The sequence below is a fragment of the Natrix helvetica genome (assembly GCF_964273705.1).
Source record: "Natrix helvetica genome assembly, chromosome: 4".
NCBI lineage: Eukaryota > Metazoa > Chordata > Lepidosauria > Squamata > Natricidae > Natrix > Natrix helvetica.
In genome coordinates, this window is record NC_138550.1 from 27,903,291 (window position 1) to 27,919,169 (window position 15,879).

The following is a 15,879-nucleotide window of genomic DNA, read 5'->3' on the forward strand; positions in this document are numbered from 1 at the left end:
GTACCGATCATTCCCTTCTACAGCAGTCTTAGTTGTAAGAGCTTAACATCTGGTGGAGATTAATGTTGAGGCATCCGGCTGAAAGTTCTGGGCTTTCAGTGTTGCTGACCAGAAACGGGACACAAACAACACAAATCTGAGAAGAAGAGGGGAGAACTTTTTAACTTATTTGGTGTAAAAAGGGGGGTGGGGGGAAGAAAGGAGGGGGTAATCCTCTTTTTTTGGAACTAACTCATGAAGAACAAGGCAGGAAAGCTGAAACTCAAGAGGAAAGGAGCCACGAACGTCTTTGGCTGCGAGCTGAGTGAATATCTGGAGAGTTCTGGACAAGATGGTAATCGAACATGGTTTCTTTCTTTTTTTAAATGTTTCTAATGATGGGTCTGCTGTGGTTCTTTAGGGTTGGGAGACTTAGTGGTCAAAATATGGAATTTGTTTCTTTCATGTGCAAAAAGATTTTTTAACCTGTTGCCTGGTTCTATCAGTGATCGACCAGCAGGGTACTTAGTTCTTGTAAATTTATCGCTATATACCAGACAGAAAGGAGAAAAATTATCCCTAAGACTTGTATATACACCAAATTGGAAATGGTTTCTGTCATGTTCTAAGTTCTAATCTTCCTTTTCAAGTTATGCATGCATGCATGCATGTATGTATGTATTTGTGTGTATGTATGTGTATATATGTATGTGTGTGTATGCATACACACACACACACACACACACACACACACATTATTAGGAGGGGTGTGGGGAAAATGGTTGGAGATGTGGGAGAAGCAGCTAGTATTTCCTGTAAATTTTATTAGGCACCATGTCTTTTGCTTATGATTAATGTTCTCAGATGAACATATGATGTGTCAGACTGTAGGAAGTTGAAGCCCTAATCTGTTTTTGAAGTAGTCAAAGGAAGAGAAAAGCAGATTTCACCCCCCAAATGGTCTAGATGATGAGACACAGTGCTGCTGATATTTTTGGAAACTACATATATGATGGCAAATGTTTAAGGAGTTCTCTGCACCTTTGTGCCATTTGCATGATCCTAAAATGTTGGTTCTTTAATACAAAATGATCTATTAGTAACATAATTTGCTTGCTATCCAATAATAACGGGTGATAGTTCTTGCTGTATCTGTGGAACAAATGCTTCATAAAGGAAGTGCATTAATGTATTTGAAATAAAGGATAAAGGTTGCTGCACAGCGCCATGAGTTGACAAACTGCATTGCTTTGCTCTTGGGTGCTCTCTCAGATACATTTTCTTGCCTCTAGTAATTGCACAAAGAGTGTCATTTCAAGTTGGTCATCTTACAAAGCTGAATGTATTTTGCAGAAGGGCATGCCATCTATGGACAAGTATGGCTATGTAAATTACACAGTAACCTTGTCACCCCTGCAATACAGCTTTTCTCATTTGATGTTCATTGAGAACTGGAAAGAATAGTAAAGAAGAAACTGCAAACAGAGATCTCAATTATTTCAGGTCAGGACAACTTTTGACCCATCAAATCAAAATAGGCACAGTCAGTCAACTATGTTAAAGGATACTTAAACTTAACTCTCCATGGTGTTTTTATTGAAATGCTTTAATCCATAACTCACAACTGGAAACTTGAGCTAGCTGAGACAAAGTTTTTCAACTGTGGCACTCAGATTTTAGAAGCTTTTTTGACGTGAAATGTAATAAATATTCTGTTAAATAACTTTTCAGTCAATTGTTGGTTTGGTTGGAATCCTTATTCCCTTGCTGTTGTAAGAAGGAAAGTTGCCTAATGGTAGATTATTATTGTATGAACTTTCTCCTGGGAAATTAGGTAGAGCTAGGAAAAAATCCCATCTGGACATTGAAAGGCCACCGTAACTAACGTCAAACAGAAAACAACTTCCTATTGGGGCAGATCGGATCATAAGGATAGTCAATCAAAGCCAGTCAATTATTGGAATCAAATATTCAAATTGATTTTGAGATATTTCATGTAATAAGTTGCCTTTGAATCACTTCAAAAACAACTGAGGGGAATTTGAGACATGATAACTGACTTAAAATGTTGCAACTTTCCTAACATATAGGAACAAAGTTGAGGTTTGGTTTTAAATAGTGGTACTCTAAAATTGGTATAAATATCTGACCAGTGAGTTTCATTATTTCTAAAAATTTTGCCTATTAGAAGATTGTTGTACTCCTGTCATTATCTCATTGCTCTGCTATACAGTAATTTGTTTAGGCAGATTCTCTCCAGAAAAGAAGAGAGATCCAAATTTATCCAGTTGCCTTTTTATCCAAAAAGGTAAAGATTTCCCCCCGTCCAGTCATGTCTGACTCTAAGGTGCGGTGCTCATCTCTGTTTCTTGGCTGAGGAAACCAGCATTGTCCGAAGACATTTTCCATTGGCTATACGCCAAAGGCACATGGAACACTGTTACCTTCCCATCGAAGTGTACCTATTAATCTTCTCACATTTGCATACTTTCAAACTGCCAGGTGAGCAGGAATGGGAGCTCATCCTGTTGCATGGCATCTTTAGCTGCTGAGCATCTTTAGCTGCTGAGCCATTATTTTCTCTTTATATGATCCTTTATTTTTCTCCTGATCCATAGCCATATATTGTTATAATTAACTTTCCATTTGTTCGGCTGAGTTTAAGGATAGGTCGGTTAGTCTCTATATTTAATCTGACGGCAACCCCAAAACAATAAACCCTCCTCCCATACTAAAGCCGAAGCCATATTTTGTAGGTAAAAAGAAAATAAGAGCCTGTCGTATTTTCGGGGAAACACGGTAGTTTTCTATTTTTATTATTTGCTTGAAATGTTATTTGTAATGGTTACCATGCTTGGGACCATATGGCCTTAATCAGCGGTCCCCAACCTTTCTGGCTTCACACACTGGTAGCAGTGGCAGCAAGTGGCAGCAAGTGGAGTGGACATGAGGGGATGGTTTTGTGTGTGCAACCTTGTGTGTGCACATACACAAATGGAGCTTTGCATGCTCCCATCACTCAAGCAGCCCAGTTCTCAATGGGCCATGGACCGGTAGCAGTCCAAAGACCAGGGATTGGGGACCACTGGCCTTAATAACAAGAAAATCATGAATTTAATTCTGCATAACATTTCGTTCCTCTCTTTTTTCCAATTCCAAATAGTCACCATAGAGTTTACTAAACTTCTAATGGGACATTAAATGGCTCATTATTAAGGTGTATTTGGCTTGGTACATCACAATCTGTGCTGCTTTGCTCTTGCTTTGTTACAGTTAGGGGTCATGCATACATGCGTACACAGAATCCAATCCTTTATTTATTGTGAAAACAAATATAAGGAGGCCTTGTATTTCTTTCCTGAGTGGGCCCTTTCCCACCAGTGATTTGGTTCTTTGCTGGATGATATATTCTAGCAGTACAGGTCAAGTGATGGGATTAAAATGAGTGAAATGTTGTTTGTTGTTTATTGAATAGCATGTCCTATTGGTACCACCATGGGATCCTCTAATAAAAATCTATATTGTTATGGGAACAATTAGAAGGATGAGGGGTCAAATATTATAGGTTCAATCTTAAAAATAATAATAGCAGAAGAGATTTGGGAGTTTTGATTCTTTTGTTCTGTGACAGCTTAAAGAACTGGAATAATATTAACACCAAATTTATTCCTAGGTAGCTGTGATGGCCGACATACATTCAAATGTCATAGTTATGAATCTTGCAGCTGTCCAAAACTCTTGATTGGAATCTTTGAGCTGAATTTATTTTTGGTCAGATATAAAATCAGCCTTTGGAAGAGAAGTGCTCTTATTCAAATATTTTCTAATAATTAGAATCATGCAATAATAATGAAATAAGCTATTTTCTACCTCTGTGTGAATGACTTGAGCTGTGAAGTAGAGAGACTCAACACCATAATAATTGGTAAAAAAAGATTTAGGATTCCTTTAAGATCTAGCCTAGTGAGAATTCATAATATACGGGGTAAGACCTTTTGCTTGATTAAACATTCAGATATGGAACTATGTGGAAAGTGATGTACTTTTCGTTTCCCTGCCATTGTAATTTGGATTAATCAAGAAAGTGGATATTTAGATCACTCTGGACCATAAGTTGCCAAATCATTTGTAGATGATATAACCTTCATTACAACAATTAAAACTACACACGAGTCAGGAATTATATCAGGCATGAAATTATAGAAACCAGGAGATTGAGGAAGAAGCAATAACATTTTATCGATGTTGACTAATCCTAATAACATTTTTCACCTATATTTTCCCTCATGAACCAATAAGCTTTTCAATTGGATTTTTATATTAATTGTGTTCAGCTTTATTCTGTCTGAACAGTTGAACTAAAATTCTTTTTGTGATCGTCCAAAATCCTAGTTGTTACATTTTTAATGTTTTACACTATCAATACCCAGCTCCACAGCTGAAAGCATAGCCTGCTTTAACGGGAAAGTCTAGATGCAGTCAAAGGAAGTGGTTTGGCAATTCAGTGAAGCTTTCCACCCCTCTGGGTCAGTTCTGAACAGTTACCTTTGGCTTATGCAAGAGGGAAAGGAGGGCATTCATTGTGCTCCTAAAATGCTTATTTTCTGCTTTTCTCTCAGCCTAACGTTTTGTTTGATTGCTACAGAAGAACAAGAATATTTCTTTTTCATGGGGCACCTTTGAAAAACAAAGATGAAACTCCTGTGGCCAACAGTTTGGAGCAAAACAAAATGCAGGGGCATTTCTTATGGGCCAGTAGTTGGCAGATGAAAGAGACACAACATCAGCAGTGATGGGTTGCCAATATTTTTACTACCGGTTCAGACGCATAACACTTCTGTGCATGCCCAGAAACGTCCGGGCGGGTGGGTGGATTCTCTTGCCACCACTACTATTGGGTTGCCTAATCTGGGCTGAACCAGGAGCAACCCACCTCTGAATGTCAGGCTTGTTGAGACACTTGGAGCAGCTCAATAAAATATGCTTAGATGAATCATGATTTAATTGATTGATTAGGTTATTGAAAGCTACTAGCAATCCCTGACTCATGATGAAACTTATCTGCCTTTTTACTGCCATTTGGGCCTTTTATGACTATAGTATGTTTCTCCTTTAAATGAAGTTAAATCAGAGGCAGGTAGCTTGATGTTCATCAGATATTTCAAACTTTTTATTCCATTTAATCAACAAGCTGTGATTTATTTTATTTATTTAGTGTATGGCAACTAAGAGGTCATTCAATCATTGAAATAGAACAGCAATGAAAAACATGATACATACAAACACAAATATAAGTTTAAGTAGAGCACAGCCAACACACACACAGACACACTGTGTGCGTGCGTGCGCGTGCAGAACAATATATGAGATAAAATATTAAATTAAGATAAAACCATAATAAAATCATGATAATATGGAGCCATAGAATTGCAATGGGACAGATGGTATAATTCAATATCTAAGAAAGCTAAAAAGGGATGCAGTGGCTCAGTGGCTAAGACATAATGGAGTGCCATGTAACGGGGTGAGCTCCCATTACTTGTCCAAGCTTCTGCCAACCTAGCAGTTCAAAAGCACGTAAAAAATGCAAGTAGCAAAATAGGAACCACTTTAATGGGAAGGTAACAGTGTTCCATGTGCTTTTGGTGTTTAGTCATGCCACCCACATGACCATGGAGACATCTTCGGACAGCGCTGGCTCTTCAGATTTGAAACGGAGATAAGCACCACCCCCAAGAGTCAGGAACGACTATCATATATGTGCGAGGGGAACTTTTACCTTAAGGAAGCTAACCAGCTAACTGCTTCTGGTATGGCTGTGATGAGATCATCCCAAATATCTTGAACTTTCCTGAGGACAGATGCTCAAACTCTGTCATGGTCAGGATCATGGAAATCGTAATGTGAAATATCTGGATTCCATCAGATTGCATCTCAGATCTGCATGATAATTCAATTCACTTTTTTTGCATTTTTCTTATCTATCCTGACTATTTTATCTGGGAAGAGATCATTTTTTGCCTTTTAGGGACCACAGTGCTGGACATTATTTATATAAAACCTCTGGCCCCTACACTCTCAATAGTGCTGAGATGTCTTTTTTTTTTTTTGCTTGCTTCCTTGCTTCCTAGCATATTAACATCATGGAAACTGCTGGTTTTCTGCTAGTGCCTGTTTATACAAAAACTAGAAATCAAAAGACTCCTTGTAGTGAAGCAACTAGAATGTCACAAGACATTGCAAAAAAAAAAAAAAGTTGATTTCTTGCCAGGCTCAGTAATCATAGAGTATATTCAATTAATAATTCATAATGACAAGTAGAATTCGCAACTATGTAAATTCTATTATCGCAGCGCTATCAAATTATTTTTTAAAAAAAATCTTAATGGCAGTGATTGCAACACCAACGAGTGGAAAATAAGAAAAAAGAGAGAATAGACAAACATTGTGAGCACTTCCAGTGGGCCGCACCAAGAAAATTGAAGAATATACTGCATTTCATTGTACTTAGATTTTGTGTGTTTGTGTGTCCTATAAAATTAACTAATACCCGGAAAAAACTTCTTGTGGGGGAAAACTCTCATTGAATTAATGCATTATATTTTATGTACCTTTTTATAATTATACCAGTGACAGGTATGGATTTTGGTGATACAAATCAAACAAATGAAGAAGCAATGAATGAGAGAGAAGAATGGGGCAAATTCTAGAAAATCTAGAATGGATGTATTTTTCTCCACCTTTTTCTCTTTGCTTGATGCTATGTCCTGCTTGTGTCTATCCACAGGATCAACACATCCTGGCAACATCCATTTCTGCTATATCCTCATAACATTACTTTTATCCCCAGCTCACTGTTAGCTGTACAGTAAAATCTCAATTTAATGGACCAAGAAATACTTCCATTGACTATACACTGAATATGAAATTATGTTATTCACTTCAATTTATTTCATTTGAAGAATAACATCATCGTACACAGATTATATACATTGATGTAAATGAAATAAATTAATACAATTAAAATAAATGTAACACTCTCCTTCTCTTTAAGTGCCTCCCATGGACTATGTCCAATGCCTGCTATTTCAAGGAATGTCTGGACTTTTTTTTTGTTTCCTCTGCTTCATGCAAAATCTTCTAAGTAGGGGTTCCCTAAGCTCTAACTTCTTTTGCAATTGAGAATAGAAATAATGGGGCAGAACAGTAATTGGGAATATGGATAATGAAATTTATGAATTTGTTTTGACTTTGGGTGGAAATGCTGCAACTCAGTATTGGAGAAAGACTCATAGGATGTGGTTTTCATGGTAATGCTGTATTGACAAAAGTCGAAGCAAGAATCTTATAGCATCCTTAAATCTCTGACTAAAGCTTAACTTCTTTCCGCAAGGCCCCACTCCATTAATCATCCAAGACAAATTCTCTTCATCATGGCTTCAAGCTGTCGAGTCCCACCTTGCAAACTAGGCTTCTCCCCAGCTTTAATACTCAAGATGGACTATGATCCAGCAAGACAAATCTTGCGACAAAATGGTGGAAGACATTGAGAGGCAGGCGGGCTTAGGGAAAGCTCTGCTGTTTCTGGCTCCAGATGCCATTAGATGTGTTGTTGCTCCTGCCAGCTTTCTTAGTCAGTTAGAGTCAGCAAACCACTGGAAAACATTTGCACTCGCATTGTGCCATGCGCTTCCATCAGCCGTTCTGTATGGCAAGTATAAAAGGATACCATTCATGGAAAGACTCCGTCCCTGTGGCTCAGGAGAGGTGGAGACTGTCAGTCACATGCTCTTTAGATGTTCCTTTTATACGGAGATTAGGAAAAAAACATATTCTACCAATAACTGCTAGGTCGTTCCAATACTATCTATCTCCAGTGGCTGCTTAAGGATGAACAATCCGTTACTACAGCACAGGTGGCCAGATTCTGCACAACAGCACTGGGGATTGATCGCAAACACGTGTCTTCCCCACCATAGCGATGTTATACAACAATTGTGGCAAACCCTTTGCACTGCTTAGTCACTTCCCTTTTAGCGTTGAACAATGGGCCACACAGTTTAGGGATTGCAATTATCGTATAGTCAGACCATGTATAATTGACACTGGATTTTATTGTAGATTTTAGGTGTTATTTATTATTTTATACTAGAAGTTTTAAGTGTATATACGGATTGCTTTTATTTGTTCTGGTCGCTGGTCTAAGACTGTAATAATAAACCGGTGTTGGTAATACTGTTTGTTTAAGAGTTCCTTAAGAGTTTGTATTTGAAAAGTAGTTATGAATGTTTTATAATAAAGTCTTTTCTGCTCCTGATGAGCTGAAAATAAATATGTTGAAGGTGCAGCTTACTAATCACAGGTCTGTTCTTCACATTCCTGCTATAGTATGCCAAGAAAAATACTGTGCATCTGAAAGTATACCTCGCTATCCATGTATCTCAATCACAAAGAAAAAACACCTCTCGTTCTTTGTAGCTATTAGCAGAAGTGTCAAGAGGCGGTATATTAATTCTTTCCTTTTTCTCATTATGTTTGAAGCCAGCTAAATTAATGTGCTGAAAAGCTACTCAAAACTTGAGGATTTTTTTTAAAAAAATTGTATGGTATCTAGAATTGGGTAAGTCATGATGAAAACCTCACAAGAGGAAATTTTTCAGACTAATTGCAACTCTAGTGGTTGCACGTATTCTATATTTTGCAACCTTGAGACATAAAAACTACTTCTTTGTTTTGTGGTTTTATTTTTGTTTTACTTTGTTTATCCCTGGTGTATGCAGGGTAGAATATCTTATTATGAAATACACATTGGAAAACTCATTTTTTTTTCACCCTATTCATAATTTCTTAATAAAAAGAAATTGCTTTTATGGCAACCTTCCCTAATTACATGCCCTTCAAATATATTTGTCTGAATTTTCCCATAATTTCCAACAAGGACATTAAATATAGTAGCCTTCGGGTATTCCTCATTCAGCTATCACTCATTCATTGAAATTACAATTGCTGAATGAGGAGAGTTACGATTGTTCCTTGTAGTTCTGGCCATCGCAGCATCTCAACAATCTCTTGATTGTGTCAAGCTTGGCAACTGACTCACAAATACAAAGGTTGCAGCACCTGGCAGCCATGTGATTACCATTTGCAACCTTCCTGGCTTCTGTCAGTGGAGAAGCTGCAGGAGATCACAAATGGCAATCATGTGTGATTACAGGATACTCTTTTCTTTTTTATTTCTATTTTTGTTAATGGGTTTGTTGCATTTAAATTTTAAGTGTATTTTTGCCTTTTGTTTATATTTTCTATATTTACTATTAAGTTAAAAGTTTGAGTGATAGGATGGTGTTTGATCAGTGGTGGGATTCAAACTTTTTACCACCCGTTCTGTCGGCATGGCTTGGTGGGCATGGCAGGGGAAGGATACTGTAAAATTCTCATTCCCTCCCACTCCAGGGGAAAGTTACTGCCAAATCCGCATTCCTTCTCGATCAGCTGGGACTTGGTAGGCAGAGAATTGATGGGGGTGAGGCCAGTCAGAGGTGGTATTTACCAGTTCTCCGAACTACTCAAAATTTCCACTACCAGTTCTCCAGAACTGGCCAGAACATGCTGAGTATCACCTCTGTGTTTGATGTATCTCCTCCATGTTTATATCTGTTCAGAAGTCTCACAATATTCTTCTTGAAGCTGTAATCACATGTAGATTTACATATGAATATATTCCCATTCTGTAGTTCTGAGATTCCACAGACAATTCATATTGAGGTAAGTTTAAACTGGTATAATGAAATGGTCTGTGTGTCTGTTAAAAATAAGAGCAAAGTTACAAATGAAAATGGAGCATTGGCCAGAGCTTAGAGTTGCCAAAAGAGATCCAGAATATTTGATGGATCACAAGTGAGATGCAAGGCAAGAGGATTACACATTCTTCTAACATGGAGACAAGATTTTATTTTATTAATTTCCATCAGTCATCAGTTTCATTGTGCTCAGCTATATGAAATTTTCAGAAAGTTCTGAAATTTGTATTGTGATTTTTCAAGACAGATTTATTTATATAACATTTAAAATAACTCATTCTTTTTTTTTAAAAAAAATAAGAGATTCAGGATTGCAAAAAAGTAAATACACTAGGAATATGGTTGCAATCTATTTTAACCTATCATTGTCTGCAACCAATGATTATCCATGGACACCAAACTTTTATCCTACAATGCTACAGCTGTCTTGCTATTATGGAAAGAAAAATTAATATCTCAGAGGGTTCTAGCTTTGGTCTCCAGGTGGGGCTGGAAGTTGCTTCCTGTAGGTGGAGCAGCACGGAGTGAAATATAGCAGTCTGACTTGGCAGCTACTTGTGTTTCATGACTTCCTGTGTGAGCACACACTGAAAGTGGTCAAGCTGTCTTTTTTAGAGATTGTACTGCCACTCTAGGATCTTGTCCAGATATCCAACAGTTTTTTTTCTTGAACTTCCTTTAGGAAAACACAAAATTAGACATCAAGCACATAGGACAAGAAATAGGAGAATGAAACTAGGCTTTCATGTTGTTTGCTGCGTGATTTGTATTTTTTTTCTTTGTTCTCTGATACTTTCACTGATACTTTCTTTGGATTCTGCTGGTCTGAAAAGAAGCTCTTTTTGAGCCAAACCCCAAATCTGCTGTCCAGATGTGAATTCAGTTTTCTGCATTATTTTTTCTCTCCTTTTCTCCCCACTTCTATTGGCATATACTTTTACAACAGGATCATGAGTTCTTCTCTGGATATGTATGAATGAAGGAGAATACATTTTCCCCTAATTGTCATACAGTTTTGGCTTGAGAAAATTCAAAGACCCTCATAAATAAATTTAGTGGTTAGCCTGCTAGAATGGTGCAGTTAGTTCTCTATCAATGATCAGAAAGTTTCTATTTCAGAAAACTCAAGGACATCCTGGCTGATTGATTGTCTGAGAACCCTCAACATTTCGGTTTTGAGAGAATGCAGAGCTTTAAGAAGTTGTTGGGATAGCCCATTCAAGTGACTCCCGGAAGAGACACAATGAGTTACAAAGTATCAACATCTGTGCTCATCTTCATCCAGATGCTCCTTAATCCTCTATTTGCCTTTGTCTCCTCTCTATGTAGGAGGGCACATTTCCAAAACATTGGGCTATGGTCACCCATGCTTTTTCTTTAATCAGAAAGCTTAGGCGGTGTTTCAGGGCTTATAAGTTTATTCATTAAATAAAATAATGCTGGAGGCTGATTCTGAGCTTTGCAGCATGCTTTATGTTATTCAATGAAATAGATATTTTTAAAAAAAAAATAAAGTCAAATATTGAGTGGAGTAGAGAGACTGGAGGACATCAAAAACGTATCTGTGGGAGTACTGATTTGTGGAAGAAAAGCCCCAGAAGAAATTGAGTATCAAATCAGCCTCTTATGCTTTAACCACTTTATATTCTAGAGCAGCTGGCTGGGGAATTCTGGGAGTTAAAGTCCACAAGTCTTAAAGTTGCCAAGTTTGGACACCCCTGTTCTAGAGCCAACTAATTGGGCTTGAACCAGAGTACAGCTGGGGAAAACCAAAATGCTTCTCACACCAATCTTGGCCTCTACTTATGTTCTTATTTCTATATCAATCTGTCACCCGTTGAAATGTGAATATGATCATTCATCTGGAGCTCTAAGAAGGTCCAGAGATGAATAATCTCAACTTCTAGAGTGATTATATATCTCCTTCTGCATACATAGTAGGATTGAGTATATAATATAGGCTGAAGACACAAGAATAGTTACACTATAGTATTGTGGTGGGATTGCAGTGACTCGTGGTTAGAACACTGAATCAGAAGATTACTGACAGCTCAGCAGTTCGAAATCTGAGAGCGAGCTGTGTGATGGAATGAGCTCTTGTCAATTTGTTCCAGCTCCTGTCAACTCAGCAGTTCAAAAGCATGCAAATGCAAATAGATAAATAGGTATCATTTTGGTGGGAAAATAACAGAGACATGAAAGGATCCCCTACAGGCATCCCCTGCGCGACGTTGATGTCACTGGCAAATTCTTTCAAATTGGAAGTGCCTTGGTAAGTGCTTCTGTTACAAATGTGGTAGTATTAAGGACCTCATACCTAAAGTACTTTAACTGCACAGCCAATGTTGTTATACAATTCTGAGCTCCCAAAGCTATTGTGAGTCTTTGGGGGCGGGATAATCTTAAAAAGAGGGCAAGTCTTAAAACCTACTTTTTGACTCAGGTTTTTCAGAGTTTGGGAGGTATTTAGCAGTTAGATGTCATGTTAATTTTAGAATAGGATTTTAAAATTGTTTTATGATTATTTGAGTATATGTGTATTTCTAAGGTACCTAGAGCTATTGATGTGGGATATCAACCAACCAACCAACCAATCAATCAATCAATCACATCCATTGCTGAGTATTGTGTGAGATGGTCTATATGCCTGTGGCATTCTGGTTGGAAAAAACTAATTCAAGCTTTTGTGAAGTTGTTTTTTTAAATGTAAAAGTGAATAAATTTTCTACACATTGTGCATTCTGCTGGATCTGCAAGTTGCACTCTTTCCATGCCTCTGCTCAGTCAGTTTTGCTGCTGGGTTGGTTGATCTCATGCTCCCTTCCTCGCTGACTGTTAATGTGAAATGCTGTGTAGCGATCAAAGTGCATAGACAAGCCAGTTCTTATTTACAGCACACAGCAAAAGTCAAAGAGCTGTTTCTACTGAAATTAGTATATGCTGTAGGCGTACTTGCAGTGGATGTTGGCACAAAATATCTCTGAAGATTCATCTGTGTGGATTTTTAATAGGCTAAAATTATGCAGCTAAGGATTTGAAGGCTCTAGAGGCCTTTTGGAGCTCAGAGCACGATTGAATTTGAGGCTGGGCTGTCTATGGTTCATTTTCACAATTAGATCTATCTTAATAAAGACTCTCTGAGTGTGGAATAGGACCGTGATGGTGAACGTATAGCATGCATGCCACAGGTGTGGGCACACCAACTATTGCCTCGGCCCAGATCCATTGTTCATGTGCATGCACCTCCCACAAACCAGCTGGTCTTTGGATCTCTGCCGCACATGCGCACGGAGTAGGGTGCATGCATAGGGGCAGTCGCATTGCATTTTAGGGGCTCGCGCAGCACCCCTGTACCTTGTTTTGGCTTCCAGGTTGATGCAAGAGACCTTCCAGGCCCAAAACGGGGCACGGGGGTGCCGTGCGAGGCCCCCCATGTCCTGTTTTGGGCCTGGAAAGCCTTCTGACCAACCTAGAAGCCAAAAATGGGTGAAGGGGGGGCAGGGCACACACAGGGAGTTGCGCACCCATGCGTGGGGGGGATGAGAGGCACGTATGTGCATTGCATTATGGGCGCCGGAGTGCGGGTGCACTGTCATATGTGCACACGCTTGCTTTTGGCACATGACGACAAAAAAGTAAGCCATCACTGGTATAGGATAGGATCATGGGTGTACTGGATATGTACTTTGATATTTGAATAGCAATAGCCTATTTGCTAATCTGAAAGTAAGATGTCTTATCAGGTGTGAAATCTGATACTCTTTATTTATCAAATTTATAACACCAACCCAACTCCATAACAATTCAGGGCAGCATGCATTAAAAATGATAGGTAACAATGGAATAAAGGATGGTACATATTATAAATAATGAATCCCATGTAAAGTCATATAAGTAGTTTGCCACTCACCCTAATCAAAGATCTGGGGGAAAAGCCAAGATTTTGAAGACTTTTAAAACACAGCTGGGTTTGGGGGCTATGCAGATCTAGGGAAGATGCTATGCCAGAGGAAAGAGTTTCTTTTCCATGATCACTGACTGAGGAGTAAGAATGGAGATAAATGTTTCTAGTGCATGCCTATTTATCCTCCTTACCTGACCATCAATAGTTAATGAGATCTGATTTCTATCATAATGGATTCTGAAGCTATAAAAGTAGAGAGGTTTTTCAGTTATACCATATTTCAACTTTCAACATCCTTTGGAGAGCGTATTTTGATAACATTATTTCTGCTCATTTCAAAATATACAGTTTGAAATTCAAAACTTCTACCACCTCCAAGAATCACTGCTACCTTCTTTTTTTAAAAAACAGCAACAACAAAATTAGGCAGGGGGTTGGGGTTTAAAAGTATAATGACGATATATGTCTACCTTTTTGTTCTCTCTTTAAAAAAAAGAAAAAGGAAGATATATGTTAAAATTAAATATGTATATTGAAAAGGAATTATAAATACCATCAACATAAAATGGAGCTCACTCAGAAACTGAAAAACACCAAGTAAATGAGATGAAGAGTGTGAAGTAGAGGAGAGAGGTAAGGGAAGAAGAGAGGGATAGGAGAGAGCACAGGGGGGAAGAGGAGGAGAGAAAGGAGGAGTGGAAAGGGGAGAGAGGAGAAGGAGAGAGGAAGGGGAAGTAGAGAAGAGAAGGGTGACAGGGGGAAGAAAGGAGGGAGGGAGGGGGAGGAGGGAGGAGAAGAAAGTGACAAATATGGCGTATGGAGAGCAGAAGAGCAATAATTGTTTTTGGGAGTTGATGGTAAGATGAATTGATGTAAACATTTAATAAAACAATACGGTGTTGGATATGTAATATTATACATGTGATTATATGTTATGAATATATATATAAAGATAAAAAACCAGCAGCAACAACCTAATGTGCTGATATCGTCCCCAAATCACAGCTTTGTTTAACAAATGCATAGATTCTAATTAGACGTGTCAAATGTTTTACATTTAAAAAAAAATCTGTTCCAAAATGAAAACTGAAGACAAAGAAAACCTGGAAGATTATCCAGCTCAACTTCTAGCTTGAAAACTCTGGGACTAGATCACAGGTGGTATTCTACTGGTTTGGACTGGTTCCCCCAAACTGGTAGCAGAAATCACGGGTGACCCTGCCTGCCCACCCCGGCTCTACAGCATCCCGTTTAGGCCATTTTTTTCACCAAAAGTGCATGCGCGGAAGGCTGTGCGCATACAGGGAGGTGGCATGTGTGAGCGAAGTGAGCGCTCTCACACGTGTGCTCACATTCGCAAACCAGAAGGGAAGGTAAATGAATATGACCCCTGAACTAGAATTATACAGTATGCTATTCCATGGTTTCTTTAACTGTGGTTTCCTGACTAACTTTTAATTGTTGGGAAAACATGGTGCATTCAGTTATAAATAATGGGTTATAAAGTACAGTGATTGAGTTTACACAATATGCTTAATGAAAACTGAATAAACTACCTTGAGATTTAATGTGATGTGTGAACACAGCCTGTTATTCTGATGCTCTGATATCGGCCTTTCATTCTTTCCCATAGAAATATTGCTTGTCCCCTGAGAAAGCAGCACCAGACTGCAATCAGACAGATGGCTCCCAGTGTTACTAATTAAAGGCACTTTTTCACAACAGACTGTTTTGTAGAAGAATATAGGAAAAAGAAGTAGGGGGAGGGAAGTAGGAAAAAGAATATGGAAAGTAAGAAAGAAGTAAAAGGCAAAGGAGTCCCTAATGGGGTTTATTCCATTAGTCATAGTTGACTTTAGAAGGTGGTGCTCATCTCTGTTTCTTTGAGCCAGCATTGTCCAAAGATGTTTCCGCTGTCATATGGCCAGCATGACATCACACTGCAGCGCAAAGCATACAGCAAAGCACACAGCAGAATGCTGTAACCTTCCCCCGAAATGGTATCTATTGATATACTTGCATTTATATGCTTGCAAACTGTTAGGCTGGCAGGAGTTGAGGCAAGTGATAGGAGCTCACTCTGCCAGATGGTAGTAGGACTTGAACCGCCAAAATACATACCTTCTCTCCAGTGCCTTTTAAGTCATTGAGCTACCGCACCTCAAGAAAGAAGGAAAATAGGGGGGGAAATAGGAA

At 38.5% G+C, this 15,879-nt stretch overlaps 1 protein-coding gene across 1 annotated transcript in view; it reads left to right on the forward strand.

The window, feature by feature from the left end:
• The first annotated feature begins 200 nt into the window (after positions 1 to 200).
• ARHGAP31 (Rho GTPase activating protein 31) overlaps positions 201 to 15,879 on the forward strand; it is a 119,889-nt gene continuing 104,210 nt past the window's right edge. The window contains exon 1 of the mRNA XM_081950739.1: positions 201 to 334. Within this exon, the coding sequence (XP_081806865.1) occupies positions 235 to 334 (100 nt within the window). The 5' untranslated portion in view covers positions 201 to 234. The remainder of the gene's footprint in view (positions 335 to 15,879) is intronic.